At 42.0% G+C, this 22,670-nt stretch overlaps 1 protein-coding gene across 18 annotated transcripts in view; it reads right to left on the bottom strand.

The window, feature by feature from the left end:
- MSI2 (musashi RNA binding protein 2) overlaps positions 1 to 22,670 on the bottom strand; it is a 388,181-nt gene that overhangs the window by 247,832 nt on the left and 117,679 nt on the right. For all 18 annotated transcript variants that reach the window (XM_039508152.1, XM_039508154.1, XM_039508155.1 and 15 more), the window contains one exon: positions 20,635 to 20,727. In XM_039508152.1, the coding sequence (XP_039364086.1) occupies positions 20,635 to 20,727 (93 nt within the window). The remainder of the gene's footprint in view (positions 1 to 20,634; positions 20,728 to 22,670) is intronic.

The raw sequence follows: 22,670 nt of genomic DNA, 5'->3' as shown, positions 1-22,670 counted from the left end.
ATGGAAATGGCAACACCCTTCCAAGATCTCACTTTCGTAGCTTGTATCACTTTGAATAAGCCTGTTATAAGACAAGGCTCCTATGTTTTGTCAAGGAGTATCAGATGTGACACAGCAGGAAGGTATTTAAGAAGCCAACTCAAAGAGTTCCTCCTACATAATCATTCAGGTCTTGAGCAGTCCAGGCAAACAATGCACGTTACAACAAAGCTTAAACTTGTTCTTCATAATCATTTTAAAAACAATACTAGCTTCCTATTTAATTTTAAAAGCAGAAAAAAATATCCACCTCCCTTTCCATTTCTTATAAGGAGTCTTGAAGTTGAAATCTCTTCAGTGTGATAGATACGGTTGCTTTGATCTGCTTAGCTCTTGGAAGTCCAGGGGCTGCTGGCTCCGTGCTGCCCGGGGTCCCTAGAGATATCTCTGTCCGCCATTAAGGAATTGTTTCCCCCAAGAACACTCTGTAACATTTTGCGAACCCCCGTTTGGGAACCACTGCACAAATACTACATAACCTGTCTTACTGCTATAATGAACCCTGGTCTGACATCATACTCTTGGGCCTGAATATTATAATAGGTAGTCTGTCTGATCAAACACAGCTCAGACTTTTATTCCTACACTTGCACACCCCCACACCTTCTTTTTAAGCTTAACTTTTAAACAGAATAGAGTTGAACAATCTCTTTAATCGCAGGAGTAATAACAGAACCACTCACAGAGAGGGCTTGAAATGTCATAGGCAGCAAAATTAGCAGGGCCTCACCCATGTAAAAGTGAACTTAGTTATTTAGGCTGATACAAAAAGTAAGTCAAGAACGTGGCCCCACTGTGCTAGGTGCTGTACAAACATACAGAGACAGCGCCCACAACAAAGAGTTTAGTCTAAATAGGCAAGGCAGATAAAGGAATTATTGTTTGCTCCATTTTACAGATTTGAGCTGAGGCACAGAGGGATTAACTGACTTGCCCATGGTCACATAGGAAACCTGTAGCAGTGCCAGGATTTGAATCCAGATCTCGAGTCCTAGTTCTCGGCCTTAACCACAAACCCCATCTTTTCTTTCTTACTCCTAGTCTCTAATTACAGGCCACTCTAGCCCACAATATGCTCTGTCCTGTGGGCAAAATGATCCCACTCCTTCAGCTGCCACCAACTCTGCAACATACAGCGTGACCTGGAAACTGGAATATCGTGGAAGCTTCATGGCGCATACTGCTATGCAAACCCTCTCGCATTTCTCACCTTTGACTTTATGGCTAAATCAAATATAAATAGGCCCAACTCATGCTCCACTCCACTGATTTCAACAGACTTGCACCTGTGCACACGGTTAGGTGAACTCACCCTAGATCTTGGACCGCCAGAAGAAGGGACCACTCCCTGCCATTTAAAAAGCACCACTGAATGAGTCATCAAGGATGTCTCTCGTCTGTTCTCCAGAATTTGAAGGATGGTGGATTTGATACAAGGCCAGACGCGTGAAGAAACTGAAAATAGGAGAGAAACTGGAGGATTCTTAGAGCTTTGGCAAGGAGCCTCCCACTCCCACCTCCAAGGGAAAAAGGATACCCTTAATATCAGGCAAATCTGGGATGGGTTCTGCTGAATGCCTGAGAGAGTTTATGAGTATGAATTAGCATGAAGCGCTCATGCCTCTGCAATGAAAGATGGCACAGTCCATTAGAAGCTGTTTAAGACTCCCCTCCATGCTTGGGCTGAACGCACGCAGGCAGACACACTTCTAAACACGGCTCAGAATGCCAGCCCGACCAGAGCAGACCAGGCACAGAACCATTTTTAAATCCGGCGTTCTAGACTAGGAGAATCCCGGGGAAGACCCCATCGCTCTTGGCCAGGCTGGATTCTGTCCAACGTGATCATGAATAGAAAATGAAATGGAGAGGCAGAGATACCTTCTTCAGCCTGTCGGCGGCAGGAGCAATATGATAAATATATACGTTCACTTATTAAGAAACGCTTGACAAGTAGCATGAACCCTAGAGGGGTTAAAGAGAGATGTATTCAATATGGTGTGAAAGTTAAACGAGAAGCTGTAACCATAATACACGTATCATATCTTGGAAACTAGGTGAGGCCCCCATGGACCATTACATACCGCATGAAACTTTATGGACAATGTAATGTATTATTTTTAACGATTCCCTTGCCTACCACAGACCTTCTTCGCTAAAAGTAGTTTGCTTGGTTTGCAGTTGCGTTTTAGCAGCGATATCATTATGGTTTGGGTTTATTTCAATAAGAAATAACAGTTTTTACAAGATTCCACCTTGTTAATACGAAACAAATAAAAACCCCCACAACCTTGCAGGGAGCTACTGTACTGAGGTGCTCTGAGTATCCTGCGCCTTGCCCTGGTTTACTTCCCCTGGTAAACAATTTATCTATAAATATACCAGTAAAAACACTGGCACTTCTGCTAGTTCAAGTTTGCATTATCATCAGCCATCTCCAGGGAGAGCTAGGCCACAGAAATAACCAGCTGGAGCATCACAATGATTGCCCCTGCAGGAGATGTATATAATAAAAATTGAAAGCTGCAGTATGAACTTCTCACATACTTGTCCTTTTGGTTTATTCATCAGAAATAATTATCTGTGCACGCGTTCACAGGAGCACATACTTTATGATGTCCATTAAAATTTAATGTATTTTTAATAATACTGTAACTACAGCAGGAGCCAAAAAAATGAAATTTAAGTCATACAAATTGTGTTGTTGCATTTGTGTGATTGAACAATGCACTGGAGGGAATCAATTTCTAATCTCCAATGACATGGAGAAAGCAAATTTGAACTCTGAAAGATTAGTTCAAAAGCTCTCTAAACGTTGACAGAAATTAGTCTAAGCAACAGACTGGGAGCCAGGATTTCTGAATTTTATTCATAGCCTTATAATTGACATCCTGAGTGGCCATTAGCCAATTCCTGAACGCCCAGACTCAGCTTCTCCATCTGCAAAATAGGAATAAAACACAGACCTACACTGCTGGTGTGAGAATTAATTTGTTGCTTATAACATACTTTGAAACTGAAAGGCATAATAAAATAAAACTACAAGCATAACTATTGTAACTCAGAGGTGATGCGCTAGCATTCTTTCTAACTATAGAGCAAAGCAGAATATGTTAGGACTAAAATCTTCAAGGAGTACCTGGATCTCTTGTGTAATGAATGAATTCCGGAGTGACCTTACTTGCCTGGTATGGCCCACCCTGATTTAGCAGAGTTAGAATGTCCCACCATATCAGGACAATTAGATATACTTACATCAATCACTTATTAAAAACGCTGGATGTGCCACTGCCTTGTTAAACTTTATATGTTTAAAAAAAACAAATATTTCAAAATACGGTACTTATTTCAGAAACAATTCCTCCTGTATAAGAGACTGAAGCTCTCAAACCTCTTCTTGGAAGCTATTATACAGCCAGCCAGTCAGTACAAAACATCACGGTGTCACCCATTCTTGGATGAGTATCTATTTATGGATGAAGAAATTATACATGTGGTGTCCTCACCAACAGTGACACATCTCCACTCAAGTGTGAGTCACCTACTCATATAAGCACATTTCTGAAAATAAATCTTATTTACCAGAATTAAATTCCACACACTTGGGGGACAAAATACCTACTTTACAAAAATAGTGTAGCCATGCAGAAATGTTAAAAACAATACTGTACAAGGCACCCAGTTTTCAGATCACAGGACATATGGCTTCATAAATCCATGGTGCAACTGAAAGCATTTAGGATACGGAAGTTAGACAGTCAGAGGCAGTCTTTATAAACCATTGCTAAGGTCACAAAAGTACTACTGTCTACAAGAAGGCTTTCAGAATGTTCTCGATGATTCATGCTTTACAAAAAATATACACACACACCCCTCCCCACACACACACACACACACACACCCATAGTCATAAAGAGAACTCACAGAATGAGCTAAAAGTAATTGCATAAAACGTAGTGCTAAACAGAGGGTTCAAACTGCAAAGCTGTTGAGAAGAAACATGGAAAATGTCAGCATGGCTGAAAGACATTCACCAGTGGTGAACTGTTCTACAGATGCAATAAAAACCGTAAAGGGTACTTGGGTAATGGGACCAACATTACAGTTGTTGATATAATTTATATCTAGGAAGGAAAAAAAGTAAAAATGGAACAAGTTCAAACTTCTTTTATAGTAATAGTCTCCAGTTGAGCATAATCACCAAAGCTACAGTGATAAGATTGCCAAAACTAGACAAACATCTGTGAGATGAATTCATCTCAGAGGGGAAGCCAACAGCTTGTTATCATTAAAGAGGCGATGCTCTCTCTGCATTTGAACTGCAGGCCGCCTTGTTACTGCATTTGCTGAGGCAATTGCACCAGATGTTGGCAGCTCTCTTCAGATGGATGACAAGCACCTGCTGTTGGGGAAATTAAATGCTCATCAGCCTTCTTTACTGGGGAGGGCGTGAGGGGAGAAAGGGTAGTGGCAATAGCTGACCCTTCAAAATAAACCTATATCTAGGAAATGACAGTGAACTGTTGGCTTGCCAAGTGGAGAAGCAGAGTGGAAATTCGTTGGATAGCTTCCATAGCCTCTGGAGAAATTTGCTTCCCACCCTCCCAGTTTTAACAATTAAGATGGCACCAATTTGAACTTGTTAAATAGCTCCTCATGGTAATAGAGTCAATAGCAAAACCTTCCCACGGCAAAGTCACCCATACAGCAACTTCTTCACAAACCCATCCTCATTCCATTCAGCAGGTGCTGCCCATGTTGAAAAGTTTACTGTGTAGTATCTTGAGGCAACAGAGCCCCATCAGAACCAATGCATCCAAGGTCAAGCATCTGTTTTAAAAAGAACTGATGTTCAAAGTAGAATCACATTCATGCCGGCAAAAACTCAGCTTTGATTTCAAAGCTCTGCAACAGAGATATGCTTGCAGTCTCTTAACACTGAGAAATACATGTACCAGCATTATTGTTTACATTATCAGAGCCTTCTCTTCAAGTATTAGACAGCTTTCAGAAATGAACTCTTGTAAAATTTAAGCCAGCCTTCACAAGTCACCTCTAAAAAAGAAAGTACAGACCAACATCCACCTGGCAAAGAAAAAGTGGTACTCTACCCATCTTCTTGTTCAGAAAGCTACAATCTGAAAATTGTGAACCCATTGTATATGCCATTCCTTTACATATGGTTTATGGGTCGAATTACCAAAGTGGTGACATGACAACACAGATACACAGGTATATATTGTGCCACCTAGACCATCTAGAGCCCATTCCAGCTTTCAAAACCATTCTGCCTGGGAAGGTAAATTAGAACTATCACTATTGCTATTTATGCAATACCTCTTGTGAATGTCCATGATGGGGACAAGCATTGGTTTGATCTAATCTGACCACATGCATTCTGGATATCCTTCAGATTAAGAGGCAGTTAAATCCTCATTCTGGATAGATTATCTAAATTGGCTCTTCATTTGAGCTACTTTGCCCTTGTCCCAATTCCTGGAGATTTATTTATATATACACACATATACTGCACTATATTCATACCTTAAAAACACATTCTCTTTCTCATGGACCCGGGTCTGGGACATATTACCCAGTTCTAGGTGGTTACTGATGTTGCTAAAATGAAAACAAATTAACGAACCATTTTGGTTCATTTATTCCTAGCCTTCTCAATTAGTCCATTTTCACATCACTCTGCTTCAGCCTTTACTGAAATACTCACAGCTTCACATTTTTTCCCCAGAACAATAAATGCTAAAAGCCCTTGACAGAGTTCTACATATTATAGTATCTGAACTTAAGTGTATTTCATGTTCTACCTCTCTCTGCATGACTAGTGCAAGTCCAATTAAACTGGCCATTCCTGAAGATACTGTGTGCAGACAGGGCAGATACATATTTTACATCCACAACTGGTTGGAAATTATCTATTGACTTTTTCAAGGAAAATGTGAGGTTTCAAAAAACAAAAAAAACATGCAAAATGTCTACCTCAAAAATTTTTTAAAAAACAAATTCCGCCAACATGAATTTTTTTCCCCCCAGTTTTCAGTTTTGTTGTATAAAGTCAAAGTTGTCCGTGAGTGGATGAATGAGGGGGAAAACCTATTCTCCAACCAGCTCAATTTACTTCAAAATGTAATTTTACAGTATATCCCGACAAAACAAAAAACAAACCACAGGGACACATCCTGTGCACAGCCTCAGAGTTTTGGGTGGTCTTAAGAGGTAGATTTTGGGAGTTAGGCTCGCTAGGCCCACTGAAAGTCAGTGGTACCCCTATCACTTTTTGTGCTTTTGAAAGTCTCCCTCTTAATCGGAAACAGTATAATTAAGAATTAATGTTCATGGCGCTACAACCAACAAACAGTTTGGGCAGGTGACTGAATATCAAAGCAATAAGAAGTTTATTGCAAGAAAGTCCTCCTCACTCCATCAGCATTATTCTAATTACACAAGATGAAAAGAAAATGTCACCTAATAAAATTCACTGGATCTTCTTACTGAGACGCCTCAATCGCCGTGACCAACTCACCTCTCCCCTCCCTCCCCACAGCTTGCTCTCTCTCAAGTCTAGAACCTTCCTCAGTATGCCTGAAAAGCTATGAAGAAATAATCCAGCCAGAAAGGACCCTGCCAAAGATATCCCTAGAGCTGCTAGAATCTTTAAGCGGTTGTCTGGGCTCCTCCACACAAAGATTCTGAATTGCAGACTGAACAAGGTTAACACAAAATGTAAATTTAAGGAGCTGCCAAACCCCATTGGTGATGGCAGGGAATACTGGGGAGACATCTCCTATGACAGCTGACATTCAGATGCACAGTAAGCATGAAAGTAATTGAAGCCCATATAAAAAGCATGGGCTAAATTCACCTCTGGGGCAACACCAGGGATTACAGTGGGGTTAAGCAGTGATGAACTGAACCCTTAACATTACAGAAAACAATAGAAGACCAGTTTGCTGCCCCTCTGCGGCAGGGGGTGGAGACCATACTTTATCTCATCTGAATGACAACCGCTGCATCTTCTGTGGGGCTCTCAGAGCATCTTCACAGTTTAGGAATTCCACTGGGGTCACATCTGTTTGTTTTAATAGGCACAGGTAGGCTCTGCCATCTCACTCATGATGTCTGAGAAATGCTGGCTTCTCTTTCTGGAATGACACTCACTTCCCAAACACCCTGCAATAGAGGTCAGTTAATTCTGGGGACAGGAGAGAGGTGACACACCTGTGATCTGGTTTCTCCGGAGCTCATCCACCTCACTCTGCCTCCCGGTGACTGGCTACCCGGGATAGCAGCTCTGAGTCTGGCCTTGACAGACTCCTCCTTTGAGCTCTGACTATGCTCCCACTTCTTCTGCCCAGGACAATGGTTGGTGCTTTTGATGAACACTGAGCACAGAGACACTGAGATGGAGAGGGCTGAGAACAGTGCTATTCTGCATCTCCTCCCTTGTGGCCAGCCCTTCACTGAAGGGGGTATTTCTAAAAGAAGGCAGCAGCCTTAAGAGAAGGCAGAATTTAGACCAGAGAGGAAGGTAGGAGTGCTATAACTGGGTAAAATCTGCCACTTGAAGTCTTCTTGGCTCTTGGTGGCTTTGCCAGATTGAGAGGTCTATAGCACAAAACCCATCAGGTCTGGATTGAGGTAACTTCCACAACACCATGGTGTGCTTGCTCTGCAATCACTTATTTACATTGCCATAGAGCACACGGTCCCACCACGCCATGTGCTGTACAAACAGAGACCATCTCTGCACCAAAGAGCATGCAGTCTAGGTAAGCTCCACAAACCCAGCCAAGATCTGTAAACCACAAGCTGACCTAATTTTTCAGAGAGACAAAGAGAACAACCTCCCCACCCCGAGCACAGTGGCTCAAAGGTGGGTTTAAAAATGCATCATTTTTTTCAAGAGAGTGGACTTGTGTGCAAAAAGCACTGAGAGAGCTGGGCACAAGATCACAGAGCTGTTTTAAGAGAGGAACAACAAATTCTTCTGGTCAGCAATCGACTGAAATCCTTCTCTCCTCATAAAATAATAACATTCACTGTATACAGCCTGTTGAACAGGCTATGAGTGAATGATTATGGCCATAAGCTTGCATGTGGAAAAAAGTGTCATTCCACCTCTTTCCAGTAATGTGTGTTCCTTTTCCATGCTAGTCAGGAATTATTTATCTAAGCTTCCCACAGGTATTTTGAAGAGCCCTGCTCTTGCTAGTGCTCAGCTCAGAAAAGCTACCTTTTAACAAAAAACAACATGCCTTGTATCACAGAATGTTAAAATATTCTGTAACGTGACGACATCATGATCACATGAGCATTCTCTAAATTGAAAGTGTTCTCCACCCCATGTTACATGACAAGCGTACATACATACATAGATACACACACAAAACAGCCAAAAGTAGAATGTTGCAAGCTTAATTTGCACCACACCAGGTTTAAAGTAACTGGGGCTATTTTTTTCCTTAATAAATCAATGTTAAAAGAGAAGTTTTTCCAAAAGCAAAGCTTTGGTCTAGTCAGCTGAGGTTAGTAAAAGTATGAATGGCATAGTATTCTGGACCAAGATTGTTGCGCAAATGGGTAAGAGTTGCAAAGTCTACCTATCAAAATACTTTTCCTAAGAGGCCAAGCATGCTGCACTTTGAGAAGGGCAGGTATTAAAATGCGGTTTCATGTAGTGGCATGGTACGTACAAAAATTTCAGTGGAAAGTATTAGAGGGTTGATAATAGACCACCACCCCTGTTTCTGTCTTGATATCTACCTGTGATCTGCTGCCTTATACTCAGATCATAAGCTCTTTGAGGCAAGGACCATCTTTCTGTTCTGTGTCTGTACAGCACTGAGCACTCTACATCATGACTGGGCCCTGCTTGGCTCTGCCAAAATAGTTTTCTTTCAGCATTGCGCATAGTTTTATTCTGTGGCGCCTTAATTCAGGAACAAACAAGACCATTTATAAAATATTCAGCATTGTGACAGGCTCCAAGATCCTCAGACAAAAGAGACGAGTAACTTTAGTGTGAGATTAGTGAAATTTTTCACCCAATATACAGTTTACTGGTTTTGTACAAGACAAACAAGACAAAGCAACTTGCTTGTGGCCTGGAAAAGATACAAGTCACTGTCTAAGTAGCAATGTGTTTCTACTGATAGCGATGTGTGGCATGCCTGTAAACCTATACACATATACAAATTTCATTTAGAGGGTAAAAAGTTGTGGGGGCGGAGCACGAATTTATTAAAAAAAACTGTTACTAACTCAGGCCCTCACCCAGCGACTATGCAAGGGGATTTGCACGGACTTCACGGGGCTCTGTGCAGATGCAGGGGTCAACTTGCAGGATCAGGGCCATAGCTGCTACTATTTTATTACAAAAACATGTATGACAGAGATAAAGGCCATGACACCAGCCATAGCATTATACTAAAGTAAATGAGACACAAGGGAGGGGACTAGTGACACTGATGTCAAGTAGGGCTGTGTTGATTTTGTTAATTTCTATTTTTTGCACTGAAGGGAGCCAATCTGGAGAGATGCTTATAGCCTTTACTGCCCACAGACCTCGCTAGGAGTGGAGGGCACTTGTGCTCTGTATTATGGTAGCACCCAGAGGCCCCCGTTGAGATCAGGGACACATTGAGCTCGATGCTGCATGTACACAGTAGTAAGAGAGTCTCTGCGCCCTAAAGAATTTACAAGATATGGATGATAAAGCATAAAAGAGAAAAGAAATGCCTAGAGCAGCATTTCTCAAACTAGGGTCTGCGGACCCCCAGGAACTCCATGGGCCCCACTGATCAATTCCTCCCCATCCCAGGGCCTTGTTCCCTGGCATGCAGGTGGTGCTGGGAGGGTGGGGAGGAGCAGGGACGGGGCAGAATCGTGTCTGGGGCCGCTGGCCCTGCTGACCAACTCCTCCCCATATAGACCTCTCAATCACAGCTGTTCCTTGGCGTGCAGCAGGTGCTGGGAGGGAGGGAGAGGAGCGGGGACCAGACACCACTCAGGGGAGGGGGAAGAAAGATGCAGGGAAGAGAAGGGGCTGGGGTGGAGAGGGGGCAGGAAGAGGTGGGGGAGCCTTGGGGGAAGGGGCACAGTGGGGGCAGGGCCTAGGGCTGAGCTGGGGGTTTGGAGGTGCACAAAAAATTTTAAATCAAAATGAGGGTCCTCCGGTTGTTAAAGTTTGAAAACCACTGGTATAGAGAGATCAAGCAACTTGCACAAGACCACAAACCTTCTGTGCGACCAAGTCAGAAATACTGTAGAACCCTGATCTCCTAAGTCCTGCGCCTAATCAATTGGACCATGCCAGTTCTCAGTTTTAAATCATGATAATTTCCTCAACTGTTTAACAAAAAGGAAAGAAAACCACATTTCCAACTTCCTTCAGAGTTCTGATGCAGCTTCCCCCTCCAACCCAACAAATCCCACACCTTAACAGTACCTCCTTTTATAAAATCCAGCTAGAAACCTCTGTAACCAATATGTAATTTGTAACTTCCACAAAGCATGTGTCTTATTACAGACCACCTAAAAACTGGCTTCCTGCATGCGAGCATTAGTTGAGAGAATGAAAAAAAAAAGTGTTTTTTAATGCAATGGTCAAGTTTTCTGGTTTATTAAAAAATGGTAGTTGTGGTGGGAGAAATTATAAAAACATACATTTTAAGGCTAAAAAGGATCACTATAATCATTGCATGTCAAAGTAAAATCTTAAAGGAGTGTCCATATTATCCCTTAAGTGTACCATGGACTGAATACACAAAACTCTGAAATCCAAAATACTGGAACTAAAAGCAAATGGAAAGAACATAGCAGGCAATATACAGAAGGACCAAAAGCTGTTCTTTAATAACCATATGAAAATAGTTCTAATAAACATTTTTTTAATTGCTTGTAACTTGTCCAAAACTTTTTAAACAATGGTGTATCAGTCTCTTTGTTTTAAAGGTTTGTATTATTCAAATTCAGCAACTGGATGACTCGTTTTCTCCTGAAATCTCAGGTCAACTTGGATGGGAAGGAAGGAAGGAAGAAAGAAAATGAGCTAAAAGCTATTAAGTATCAGCTAGATAGCTCATGATTGCTTCTGAAGGCAGTGGAGAGGTTAGCAGCAGTCAAAAAAAAAAAAAAACAAACCAAAACACCAACACATTATTAACTTTACTGCATATTAAAATCTTTCTGGTACTCTATTACAGATTAGCGTGTAAATGAAGTCCAGACCTGCCCTTCTATTTCACAGACTGTAACTAATTCACCAATAGTGGAAATACAACACTGAAAATTTAAAAGGCTGTCAAATCAAAAAAACGACTTCTCAGCAGAGCAACTACTTTAAAAATAAACCATCCATGTATCCTACTGACCACAAAATCTACATATCAGTGTGCAATAGATGAAACGATATGATTTGGACTGTATGCCACGTCTTCCATAATAGCACGACTCCTTGCTCCTCCTGACACTCTTACATGTAGACTTCCAAAATCCCCCTGAAATGAACCCATGGAGAGAAAGCCGCCTTTTTTCATGCTAACAACTCTATTGTAATAGCATCTTCAGAGGCCATACCCAGGGTCTTAGGGAAAAGTGAACCTTTGGAGCATTTACTTCTCCACTGGTGCATTAACTCGTTCACACCCAGACAGCCTTGCCAAACAAGGAGGAGCTTTCTTTCATGTTTTTGTGTGTTATATTTTCACAGCTGACAAAAAGAGAAGCATGTAGCAAGCAAATTATGTAAACTACCTGATTAGGATAAAATCCTTAGTGTAGATAACTCCCTCTCCCCTCCACTCCATCCCCAGCCCCACACACACTCCAGTTAAAAATAGGAGACAATATAGGGGTTTCTTCATCTGTTACTCACACAATTTTTTTAACGCAGCAAAAAGGTTAAATGGGTCATTATTTGCATTACTCTCTTTATTCCAGTGTGTGATATTGTATACACAAAGAAGGATTACCTATAGGGCACTGATTCATACATTTTGTTGTTTGCAGCTTACTTGGTTTAAAACTTGAATCTTGCCGTACAATACAATACTATGGCTATGTTGAGATATCCCTGAAGCAAAGACAAGGGCTTAAGGAGTTGTTCTTCTCCCACATAGTTTAACTATAACTAGCCCACAAACCAAGACTGCAAGAGGAAGATGCTAGAAAATTAAAATCCTTTGAAGCACCATTTTTTCATGAAAAACAATATCAGAAGCTATAGACCTTTACTCAACTGGTTTATTTTGCTCCTGATGGGAAAACAACAAGCAATTGTATGAGATCCTTTGAGATTCAGAAATCCTGATGTTTTGAACTTACCTTATATCTTAAAGTCTTCCTGAGGATCCAATCTTTGCAAAACAAAGTTGGAACATGCCTACAGTTTGTCCGAGACAGCACACATAAGCCAGGAAAAGAAAATTAATACAACAAATAGAATATATACATGCTGTCGGTTCCAATTTCAGAATTAAATTTAAAAACACAAACCTGACTGCCATACCCCTCAAATATCTCATTTTAGGAAAGCAATAAAAATAAGGATGAAATAGAAGAACTGGACCCTGCTTGAAGATTTTCAGAGCAAATAAAGCAGACTGGGCTAGCAAAATTATCATGGCTTTTGTAGCAGTTTACTACAGAAAGGTTTAAAAGATTTCAGAGAAAGGTTTAAAATCTCAACATGTGAAATTCATTTGAGAGAGATTTTAAATCTTCACGATAGAAATATTCTAAATCTGTTTTTAACCATTTATTATTTAAAACAGCCTTTCCCACACACAGGATAAGAAGTATATTTATATTACTGAATAGGGTAGTCATATGTAGCGATACCATGCATGGACAAATCTGGAAGGTTAAAGCAACCGAAACATACCATACCGTTTAAGCAAATGTGTGTCCCCATTGTCCTGGTTACATAAGCTGAAAATACTGTAGCCTCGTTATTCAACAGATTGTTCCGGCAAAGGCCAATTTGAGAATTTCAAGAAGATTTTTACACAATTCCCTTTCAGTAATTAGGGCAAAAGTTTATCTGAAGCCCAATCATGTTAATGCATCTATTAACAGACAAATGTGACATTTTAACATTCTTAAACTCAAGTGGTGTTTCTGACCTAAATTCTCAGGTTTGACTTTTCACCACTCAGCAACAGCTAAAACTCGAAACAATTTTCTTAAAGGTAACATATAGTTAAGATACAGAAAAGGGTTAAAACACCATGTCAAACAACAAGTCCTGGCATTACACCAGAAGGGACATGGGAACCAGGGCAGCTGAGTTATAAAGGCCTGATTGTAGCAGCCCACTGGATTGGAAATGACTTGTAGGCCTAATGAAACAAAACTTTGGCAGTAAAACAGAATGAAAGGAATGAGACAATAAAAGACAGGAACAAAGGGAGCAGAGTTGTTTCAGCTTAGCAAAATAAGCTCACTTTGTTGTTGGGAAAAGCCAAAGCCGATTAGGATAAACCAATGACTAAGCATAAGTCTTCCAAACTAATTACACAGTTCACCATGTGAAGTATAATTGCAAGTCTCAAAATAAGGACTACTTTACTTTCACAGGAGTTCTATAAAGCAAGCATTACCTAATAAAAAGCTGAACCATAAGAAGTCCCTTATCATCAGTAGCTTACAGCTTAAAAGGTGCACAACATGCATGTCCTGGGAGAAGTGTAATTCATTAACTTTTAGGGGCTTCCTTCTTCTAGTCAAAATCCTTTAAGAGGCTATTGCTTTTTCTTTTTTGAAATGATACTGGAGTCTTAAACGCTCGGATACATCCTAATCACAGGACAGTGAAGGAAAATATAGGCTAGAATCCATTAGCAAATAGCATGGTTTTATTTATTTAAGAAAAGTATAACAGTTTAATTATCAACTAAAATGTAAATAATTTGGACCCGTTTCTAAGCTCAGGCAAATGTGCTCAGAGAGAGAGACAGAGAGTGAGCGAGAGCAGAATTTCAGCTCAGGGATTACAGCATTGATTTGGATTAAAATTCCAATAGCATTCTTTTGCGCTGGAGAGACGCGGTGGCAACACAGGGAGGAAATGGAATGGCAGAAATTGGACTTCACTTTAATTTTTTTAACCCCCTTTAGGACATTCTGGCTTAAATAAATTAATACATTTTGTTCCTGGGCAGCTTTTCACTTTTGCCTCTGGATCCTCCGGACAATGCTGCAGTCTCTGGGTTGTAAGCACTGCAGGGCAATGGATATTTATTTTTAAAGTGTTTTAAACTGCTTTTACTGGAATTTTTAAAGATCACAGGAACAATCCTATCAGGCTTAGGTGTAATTAAAGCATCTAACGTGGAGGCCAAAACCGATCTTACAGTGTCTTTTTTAAAAAGTGTATTACATTTTTCACTTATCCACAAAATAGTATTTGGACTCTCAACCCTATCTTCAGTGGACACAACTGACTCTGTTCAGTTCGACCCAGAAGAGCATATTAGGATCCCGCTCAACACAAAGAACCACTGCATACACTAGTGTGTAAGGCGCTGGACTGAAAACAAGGAGGGAGCAGTGGAAGGTTAAAGTAGCTTTAAGCCACTCTTGCATCATCCGAATTCTGGGCTGCTCCATGGGCAGTCCTGACATAAACCACCCCAGGGGTTTGTCTCAATGACAGCAGCCTATCCTCAGCTGACTATGGGCTGCAGTGAAGCAAGCCACGACCCTTCCCCTAACACACCTACCCATCCCCTCTTCTGGCACATCCCCCATGCCAGGGCTTGCAAGAGGGGTCCTTAGAAGAAAGCTTTGAGTGCTCTCTTCCTCAGTTCCTTTCCTTGGGGAATCCTCCAGATCCAGGGATATCTTTCAGAGCCACGTCTCTCAGATCTGGCCCTTTTATCCAGTGTCATAATGACACATAATACCTAGCTCCCATATCAGTGTTTCTCAAATGTATCACTTTTCACAGCAGACTTACTGGCTAGCAATAAATAAATTACAATGATTTGGATGTGTATTTGTGCATGTTAATTATGTTTAGGAAAAGCAAATAAAGTATTTTAGGAAAAAGCATGAGTGCGGCCTCCAGCAAGAGTTGGTCGCCACACTCTGAGGCCACCAAATAATTTGTCCTGATGACCCCTGTCCTATATAGTGCTTTTCATCAGTAGATCTCCAAGTGCTTTTTGTACAGAGGTCAGAGCAGAAGTGAGGATCTCACCCCAGAGTTCTATCCCTGTCTCTGCCACTCACCTGCTATATGATCTTGGGCAAATTGCTTCTCTCTCGGCCTCTGTTACCCATCCCATGCTTTGTCTATATTGTCTATTTAGATCATAAACTCCTCACAGCAGACGCGCGCTCTTGTGCCTTTGTACAGTGCTTATAGCACAATGAGGACTCAACTCTAGTTACTGCCATAAAACCACCACCAACTGCCACCCCCACCACTCAAACTGTGCTCTCTCATTTACCCCCAAAAAGACTGATCTATTCGGTATCTAGCCCTGAGCTTGTCCCATTCTTGAGACAAGCCAGACTTTTTGTGACAAAGCCCACTAAGTTTATAAAAGCTTCTGCTCACGTATTCATTATTACCTACCCAAGCGTCCAAAAATCGTGAGTTGCCCTCCTCCCACCAAATCATGAGATTTTTTAAAATAATAAATGTTGTGTTCTTTTTCTCTCTCATTTCTGAGCCTTTGGGGCACAGTCCAGTTATATTTTCCAGCTTTCCTCTGCAACTACAAGGGCTAAAACTTCCCTTATTTGTTAAATGAAAGATTCTTTAAGGAAAGCAGCAAACATCAGGAGACTTGTGATAAAAATCACAAGAGTTAGAACTGCAAATACGCAGTGGTGCTACCTGGCAAACGTTTGCGTCATAGTAAAAGCAGAGGAATCTAAAATAACTGCAGTTTTTGCTTCTTTTACTTGTAAGTTTCTCTCACTGAAATGGGAGGATGAAGTGGTTTCAAATAAAACACAGTAGGCCCCTTCCTACCAGCTATATTTACACTAATGAATGATACCCAATCAGTTTGGCCCACAATCTGGTAGCCATCTTATCCCCAAGGTGTATTTCAAGAGCTATCTGGAGTTATGGAACCGGCCACTCGCCTGTTAAGCTTCTCTCTGCAACAAGCAAAAACAAGATTTCTAGAACCACATCACTGGTTAGTATTTTTTTCCACCCCAATAAATATATCAAATATTTCGAAGAAAAAGGAAGCAGCTGGAGCTGTTCTTATCAAACACAGGAGGCGTCTCAAGAATGTCCATTATATAAGGCCTTTTTTTTTGTTGTTGTCTCTGAGAAGTAAAGAAAGTGCTCAGTAATTCCAATCCCTGCAGCCACGCTGATGATCCATCATGAAATATTATTTGTATTAAACTACAAGTGAGATTAAGGCTCCATTGTGCTAGGCAGTGTACGAACACATTGTAAGAGAGAGTCCCTGCCCTGCAGAATTTGTCTAGTTAGATCGTGAAAGGTAGGAGGGAAATAGGCACAGAGATGGAAATCAACTTGCCCAAGGTCACACACCATTATCAGTGGCAGCGCCAAGGGCAGATCCCAGGTCTCACATGCCAGTCCACTGTTATATCACATTACTAGGTCTTAATGTCAAGTGTGCTGAACACCCACCAGCACTGACACACATTGGTGTTACAGGTGCTCAACACCACTCAGAATCAGGTCCTCAGACAACATCACCAGATAACCGCAAATCTGAAACACAGACTACCTCTGAGAGGTTAGCATTTTTATACTACCTCATGTACAAATGAGTAAACTTAAGCATAAATGTCTCACCAAGGTCATGCAGCAAGTCACAGTGGAATCGAGACTAAAACTCAGGGGTCTTTTCTCCAAGCTGCATGCTCTTACAGTTAGCATACTGGACTGAGAAGGAGGAGGAGATCCAGGTTCAATTCCCAGCTCTGCAACAGACCTCCTGTGGACGTTGCATAAACCACTTAACCTCTCTTTGCCCAAGTTCCTCATCTGTAAAATGAAGGTAGGATTTTCCTACCTCACAGGTGTGCTGTGAGGGTAAAGGTTGGGAAGGTATTTGGACTAGAATGACCAGAACTAGAGAAGAGCCAGTTAACAAATAACATTGTTGTATTCTATAATAGTAATACCTAGCTCTTTTATTTTTCATCAGTAGACTAGAATACAGATCTCCCAAGCCCCAGTGCTCTTGCCACTAGGAAACACTGCCTCGCATTATTGCACTCATACAGCTGTGTCACTTCAATGGTACATGACTCTATTTGGTCTCAGTCCTGATTCAAAGATGCTCGTTGTTGAAGGCCGGAGCAAAAGCTTTTAGATGAGACTCATGATTTTGGGTGCCTCCATTTTTGGGTCCCCAACTTGAGACACTTCAAAAGGACCCAATTTTCATGAAGTACCGAGCACCTTCTAAAAGTCAGCCCCCTCTTAAAGTTCTCTCTAGTCAGGCATCCATATTTTGAAGCAACCAGAATCACTAGTCCCTTTTAAAACCTTGGCCTAGCAGTCTGCATTCTCAGAGACTCAGCAACTGCAAGCATGAAACTACCAGATGGCAAAATTAAAAGACTATATTAAGGGTGCACTCAGGCAATATGCAAAGCACATACATCAAAACTATTATTAACTTCAAAAAATACAGGTTAGAGGAGTTCTGCCGTTTTAATAATGACTACAAAAGTAGCATCCAAAAGCTCATGTAATCCTTTAATAAAAGGCTCAGTGGGCTGTAAACATCCTGCCGGAATCGAAGATTATTATTGAAAATAAAATGAATGGTTTGCAAAGCAACTAGCAATCCAGCATAGGAACAATTTATAAGCACCACTCCTCTGCCCTCAACAAACTAACGTGAGGCCGAGGCTCTCGGAGGCTATTTAAAAACGTCCAACAGAAACAGAGCTGCTCTGCTCTGGGGAACCTGATGTGTCCTCCTGCAAGTCTACAACCAAATCATCAATGATTGCCAACAAAATCTGGGAATTCAGTCATGTGGACTATCAGGGCTTTAGTGCCAGTCAATAGCTGGAGGCCTGAGACAACGTGGCAATGGAAGTCCATTTTTTTCCCCGTCTCTTAAAGATCACCTCACCCTACCAGGCCAATAGAAAACAGCTCAAAACACTTTCTAGGCTGTTTCCCAGACCATTGCTAAGGGTATTGCAGAATGCAACCTGTTGGAGCAATTGGTTTACAAGTAAAGAATAACAATGGTGCAAGAATTCCCAATGAATTATGGTAGTCACTGCATGCACTAGCATTCAAAGGCCATCATATGGTGATGGATTAATAGCAACAAGTTCTTCCCAACGTATTTTGGACTGATTAAAATAAAAAAATTCAAAAGGGGCAGCTCTCTGAAGCTCTAGGCCCTTCTGCAACAAGTTATTTATAGCAACAAAAAAATGAAATGGTCCTTCTGTCCTGACCAGAATGCAGCCCCCCCCATGCATCACAAAACCCTTCTCCCTTGCACAGATCTTATCCCTTCACAGCTGTCTGAACAAAGAAATGCACCATGCAGCCTACCCTGAATACCAAAAGACCAGAAATATTTTCTTGAGCAGGAGGGAGCTGGTTCCAAAGTGGAGGGTCCCCCAGAGAGAATAAACAATCAGACCCCTCCCTAGAAAATCAAGGTTGGATCTAGCTCAAATGCCTCTGTTGATTGCAGATTCTGCAGTGTGACATGGCGAGAGATGCCATCTGTTGGATAGGAAGGTCCCAAGTCATTTAGGACCTAACCAAAAGGAATAGAATGAGGTGGGGTTTAGGCACAGTAGTTAATTTCAGAGCAAGAGAGATAAGGAGACAAAAGATGACTAGTGAAACACATTCTGCTTTGCCTACCTCACCTGCTGCTTTTAAGAGCAAATTCAAGAGTAACTTGTTTAAAGTGTCTGAAAGAGTTTTCAGCGAGATGGCACCCAAGGTCTCCCAAATGGATTTCTTGCACCAATCAAGAATCATGGTCAGAAGACCTTTGCTTAATGCTAATGGATAACAAGGGAATGCTATGCTGGCTTAATAAGGGGACAGAAAACTGTAAATCCTTTAGAGCAGGGTCACCCAAACTTTGCAGCGGACAGTAACTTTCTGGAAGCTAGAGAATCCTAAAGTTTGCATGACTTAATTGGACCATTAGGTTTTCAAGTGAAACTGCTTTGGTTTTATTTCAGTGGCAGGTTTGGAAGAATTAAAACTGGAATATCCCAAAGCACATTGCATAAACTTGCCATTGCATAACCTCGTCACATTGCTTCTGACTTGGGAGCCTCCTGCAAAACAATGTATTTTGGGAGGGTCTTGCCTTCTTTTGTAGGCCACGTCTTAAGAGGACAATCAACTTGAAACCTAATCAATTAAGAAAAAAAAGTTAAAAGTCTTTCCAAGTATTGCACCTGCCCCTGAATCCTGCTGACACCTTTTGTGGTTTTACAATCACGTTTCCCTAATTTAAATTTAACCTGCCTCCTCCTGCATTGCTGTGTGATTGATCCACGCAGACAAAAAGGGGAACAGAATGCCTGGATTGTGCCAGAAGTGAAAATGACTATGTGCAAAGCACAGCAAACAAAATGGGGGGAAAGAGAAAAATATTCTCTCTGATCAGAGTTTTCATAACCTTAAATGATACTGTAGCAGTTGCAGGTAAAAATAATTTCAGACAGAGGTGTGATTATTAAGTTGACAGGGGTCCTTTAGAGACAAAGATGGCATTGCAGACTCACCAAGCTGCTTTTTGAGTGGTTGGAGTCATCGTCACTTTGGACTTGAAATAATCTGTTCAGAAAGTCTCAGGGATCCAACTGCTCTACAACAGCTTTCTCTGGTTCCCCACAGAGCCCCAATCCTGAAACAGAATCCTTGTGGACACAGAAGCCTTTTCGTCTAGAGTCAGTGGGACACCATGCTAGCATACAGGCCTGTCTGCAAAGATCCAGTTACAAGATTGAGCCTATATTTGTTCCTTTCTTGAAAATATCCCCTTCTAACATTCTGGTAGTTTCAGGTCTTCTTCACTGGTCCTGTGTCACTTCACAGGATGTTTCTGCAACAACGTCCAAAAAGGACCTTGCTCAGGGAACTTTTTTAAAAGAAAATCAAATAGACATTCTGGTGTTACACACAGGACTTCTGTTATTCCTAAGGCTCTGTTATCAGCTATGGTCATAATTTAATGACTCCACATGAACTCTCTGGATCTCACACACACACCTCTTTTACCACTGAAATTTCTGTTAAATAGAAGGCTGATTTTATGATGTATGAATTATAATATCATCACTTATCCAAGCCCCACATTTTTCCCTGAGATACACACATGCAACTTTTAATGGATTTAGTTACTAACTTTTATTAAAGAAACAAAGCTGTCAACAGTAAAACTGGTTGTTTTTCTTTAAATATATGCTTTATAAATACAAAAGGAAATACTAGGCTGATTTCAATAAATGTACCTAAAGGCAAAAGTTAGCTTCACATTTGATTGCAACTCTTGCTGCAGTTTTTCAAAATATACTTAAAAAAAGAGAAGGAATTCAAACTATGCAGTGTTGACTTGTGCTGGCACTCACCTTGCCAAACTGTTCGAAGTATTGCTTTACATCTTCCACTACTGTATTAGCAGATAATCCACCTACAAATATTTTCTTTGTTCTTGTGACCATCTGTAAGAAATTACAAAACAAGCATACAGTTTAACCAGATTATTCAAAACATTATGTGAAAAAAGAAATTTTTTTCAAATGCCATCCCTAACCAAGTTAATGAGAATATTTCTTCACAAAAGCAATTCAGAATCTATTCAATTATATTTGGTATTTTTTGTTTTGTTTTGTTTGAGGGGAGGCTGGGTATAGGCATTCAATAATACTGTCCTCGTCCCCTCAGATTTTTTTTTAATAAATGTTTTTATTGTGGTTCTCAATGCAAAGATAACTGAAAAAAGTTACAGTATAAGATCAAATTTCCTGTGCCTACTAGCTGTAGTTTCAAAAAGACACAAGCAGATGATCAGTGATTATACTGCACTTAAGGGATTCATAGATGCCAAGGCCAAAAGGGACCACTGTGATTCTCTAGTGAGTCTCACCTCCTGTATAACACAAGCCATAGGATTTCCCCTGAATTAATTCCTGTTTGAAATACAGCATATCTGGATTTAAAAATTGCCAGGGATGGAGAAGCCTTTACAGCCCTTGGCCAGTTGCTCCAATGGTTAATTACCCTCACCACTAGGGTTGCCAACTTTCTAATTGCAAAAAACTGAACACACTGGCTCTGTCCTTTCTCCGAGGTCCTGACCCCCGCTCACCCTATCCCCCATCTCTCCCCCCAACGCACATTCACTTTAAGTGGGCTGGGGCAGGGGGTGAGGGCAGGCACCTCCCAGAAGTGTCCGGCATGTCAAGCTCCTAGGCAGAGGGGCCAGCGGGAGCTGCGGAGCCAGTGTTCGGAGCGGGGGCAGCAGCAGCAGCATGCGGAGCCTCAGTGGCCGTCCCTACGCCTAGGAGCCGTACATGCGGGCAGCTTCCAGGAGCTGTGTGGAGCCAGGGCACGCAGGGAGCCTGCCTTAGGCCTGCTGCGCCGCCGACTGGACTTTTAGCAGCCCGGTCAGTGGTCCCTTTTCAACCGGGCTTGCCAGACACCTGCCAATTCTACTCACCGTTAAAACTGTGTTATTACTGTCCCTGGATCAGATTAAAAGGAAATTGCCCACTTCATTTAGATTTTAGAATAACTAAAAAGACGCCTCGCCACCCTAACATGCATTACCAATGCATTTAAATCCCAGCCGCATTAAATAATCAATTCAGCAGGAGCTCAGGCAGCCACCTACAGAAATGTCTTTTCGCCTCTTCACCGTCTAAGAAGCACGCCCTCTCCAAAAGCCTGTAGACCAGTGGTTCTTAACCAGGGGGCCATGAGCAGGCTTCGGGGGGGGAGCCACCAAGCCAGACCAGCATTAGCCTCACTGGTGCCCAGGATAGAAAGCTGAAGCCCCACCACATGGGGTTGAAGTCTGGAGCACTGAGCCCTGCCACCTGGGGCTGAAGCCAAAGCCTGAGCAATGTAGCTGGTGGGAGCCCCTATGGCATGAGGCCCCAGGCAACTGCCCTGCTTGCTACCCCCTAACACCAGCCATAGCTTTTATATGCAGAAAATCAGTTATTGTGGCACAGGCGGGCCGTGGAGTTTTTATAGCATGTTGAGGGGGCCTCAGAAAGAAAGAGGTTGAGAACCTCTGGTGTAGAACAAGTGTCTTTTTCAGCATGCCCAGAAGGTCATCAAATTTGGACTATTTCTAATCAGAGGTGGAGAGCACATTCCAGAGTCCTGGAGCCCTCACAGAGAATGCCCTGCCAGCAGCTCCTCTTTTGTAACACCTGAGATCCAATCCCCTGCCGCCCTATCAGATCACAATGGGACAACATGGGGGTGCGGGCACCCGCCGCCCCCAGCCCCCCCCCCCCCCCCCCCCTCCTCGCCCTCCTCTGCCTCTCCTCCCCCCCTCCTCTCCTCACCCCCCCCCCCACCCCCCCGCCCCCCCCTCCCCCCCCCTCCCCGCCCCCTGCTCTCCTTGCCTCCCTCCTCAGTCCCCCCCCTCCCC

Source organism: Mauremys reevesii, linkage group 20 (genome assembly GCF_016161935.1).
Source record: "Mauremys reevesii isolate NIE-2019 linkage group 20, ASM1616193v1, whole genome shotgun sequence".
NCBI lineage: Eukaryota > Metazoa > Chordata > Testudines > Geoemydidae > Mauremys > Mauremys reevesii.
This window is presented reverse-complemented; position numbering and strand designations above follow the sequence as displayed.